Genomic DNA, 2,641 nt, shown 5'->3' on the forward strand with positions numbered 1-2,641 from the left:
TTTGTTCGAACAAAAGTAAGAGAAATTTAGGAGAAGAATATGAACATGTTCCTGCATGAGGCCCATTGCTTCTAATCTTATACCAGGTACCTGATTGGCAGCACTTGGGGGTACCAGAATGTCAAAACAATAATAGCAACAGCAAAAGAAGCTGTTTGGTAGAGAAGATCGGGAAAATGATTCATGTGTGCATCTCCAATACTCGGCTCTACTGCTCATCCCACAGATGCATGTTCCTTACAAATATGGCACCCTTTAAAATGGAAAATTAACAGGCTTTCCAGTGATATAAGATTTGGCAAGAAGTATTGTTACGACAAAGAAATGTTCTAGGCTAGCAAACATAAATTTCCTTAATTTTTGTGCTGTTTATATTTGATTCAATTCAGTCAAAACAAGTCACAGTGAACGTCGTCTCAGGGCACAGCTTTTTTGTGATGATGTCATATGGTGACAAAACTTTCTTCCACCAATCCCACTTGATGTGTGATTTTGTAAAGATTTTTTTCTGGTTCGTGTTTTCATCCAATTAATGAGATAAGGATAGTTGAAAGTGTTTGGGTGACAGAGCAAGCATTGTTTCATATTTTTTAGCTGATATCATTCTCCATATTATTTTTGTTTGTGCAGGGGGGATGCAGGTTCGTTGCAGGGATGCTTCATTTCTTCTTCCTGGGCGTGATGGCCTGGATGCTTTTAGAAGGGGTCCAGCTGTATCGGATGGTTGTCCTGGTGTTTAATGCCACCATTCGTCCCCTTTACTTGTATGTCTTTGGTTACGGGGTCCCGCTCACTATTGTCATCCTATCTGCCACCATCAGACCAAAGGGATATGGCACGAAGCAACAGTGAGTAGGAAAAATATGGGAAAATTAAATTCACATTGTTTTCTGTTTGTTGCATGGGAAAGGAGGAAATGACCAAAAACAAAATGAAAGTTTGATTCCTTCTTGCTTGCATCATGTTAATGATGTCAGCAAATCTGGAACGCATTTATGTAAACATTTCTTTCCTTCCTCTCAACCATAGCTGCTGGCTGTCCCTGGAAGACGGCCTCATCTGGAGCTTCTTTGGCCCCGTGTGCATCATCATCGTCCTGAACGTCTTTTTCTTCACCGTCACTGTCTGGAAACTCGCGCAGAAGTTCTCCAGCCTCAACCCAGACCTCTCCAAGTTGCACAAAATTAGGTAAGTTTGAGTGTTTATGAATATGTGAATGTACACCTGTATGACTGCTGCTGGTTTTATCTGTAAAGCTACACACCTTTTGCTCGGGTAGATAAAAACTAAAGAACAGTCAAAGGAAGATGGTTGATATTCCTGACCCTGCTTCTGCTGGAGGTCTGTTCCTGTTAAAAGAATAGAATAAAATAGAAACAGCCTTTATTGTCCCGCACAAGGAAATTCAGGTGTAGTGGCAGCAGCGTGTACATACATCAATCCACAGAACAGTATGTTGCCATGTGACAATATCAATAGTAGCAAAAATAATAGAATTAAACATTAAAGATTGCAACAATCAAAATAAACATAGATAAAAGTCAAAATAAGTGTAATAATTACAGTACTGCTAATATAGGTTCATCAATGAAAAATTTGATAAAAAAATGAAAGTAAAAAGCAAGCTACTGTGCAGAAAGTTACATAATTTCAGGAAATAACYGTCATGRCTGACTTGTGCAAAAATGATTCAAACTTGGTCTGGGCAAATTGTTTCAGACTCATTCATTAAGTCCAGTACATGAAAAACAGTGAAGAATTATTAATATTAGTGTTTATTAAATGTGTAATGATAGCTAGGTAGAGATGTTTGATGTGCAAACACGAACATGTATGCTTATGATTGTTGCGAGCAGTGATGGTTATAAAGTCTAACTAAGGAAGTYGTTCCTTTGCACTGTCGCCATTAAACTGATCAAGTGGACTTCCTTCAATCAGCTGGCTTTTTTAGGTAGACAGCTGTTTTTGTTGTTGTTSTTGTTTGGTTTATGCTTTCTGCAGGATTTGCCAGGGGACATATGCAAAGTCCACCCTTTTGACCGTTAAATGCATTTTTGTTGTGAAAACTCAAATTTAGTTTTTCCCGGTGCTGCATAGATATCTTTATATTCTGTTTGGATAAAAATATTCAATCTGTTCAGTTTTCTCTATTTTCTATGACATTTTCTAAACAATACCGTCACAGTATTTGGACAGAACTTCTAAATAAGGTCTGGATTTCCAACTACATTATGGTGGTCTTCAGTCTCCTCTGGCTCTGGGTCAGACTCTGGCTCCAACATTAAGGCTGGATGGACGAGTCTTCCATTGTTAACATATTTTAATTAATTTGTAAAAAAAAACAACAAACCTTTCTGTGCCATTATTTARCTGTAAACCCCTCTATCAAASTAGAATGGACCGGTCTGGAAGGTGGAGTGGGCCGGAGTGTGAAGCRCCTTGTTTGGATTTAAAGAGACAGCCTCAAAGCGAGTTAATCTGAGAAACACCTCAGAAAAGGAGTGAAAGAGGGGCTTGTGGAGTTACAATAAGGAGGAATTCAGACCAAAGCATTGCAGTTCCACTTTATGCACAGCTGGTAAAATAAGTATTGAACACGTCACCATTTTTCTCAGTAAATATATTACTAGAGGTGCTAATG

General features: G+C 38.5%; 1 protein-coding gene across 1 annotated transcript in view; it reads left to right on the forward strand.

Annotated features, from left to right (window-relative positions):
• The window catches only part of LOC106537387 (CD97 antigen), a gene marked incomplete at its 5' end in the record, with an annotated part of 22,892 nt that overhangs the window by 17,282 nt on the left and 2,969 nt on the right, over window positions 1-2,641 (forward strand). Inside the window, 2 exon segments of the mRNA XM_014034770.1 lie at window positions 631-848; window positions 1,030-1,188. Coding sequence (XP_013890224.1) covers window positions 631-848; window positions 1,030-1,188 — 377 coding nt within the window.

The sequence above is a fragment of the Austrofundulus limnaeus genome, unplaced genomic scaffold, assembly GCF_001266775.1.
Source record: "Austrofundulus limnaeus strain Quisiro unplaced genomic scaffold, Austrofundulus_limnaeus-1.0 Scaffold2287, whole genome shotgun sequence".
In the NCBI taxonomy this organism is placed as follows: Eukaryota; Metazoa; Chordata; class Actinopteri; order Cyprinodontiformes; family Rivulidae; genus Austrofundulus; species Austrofundulus limnaeus.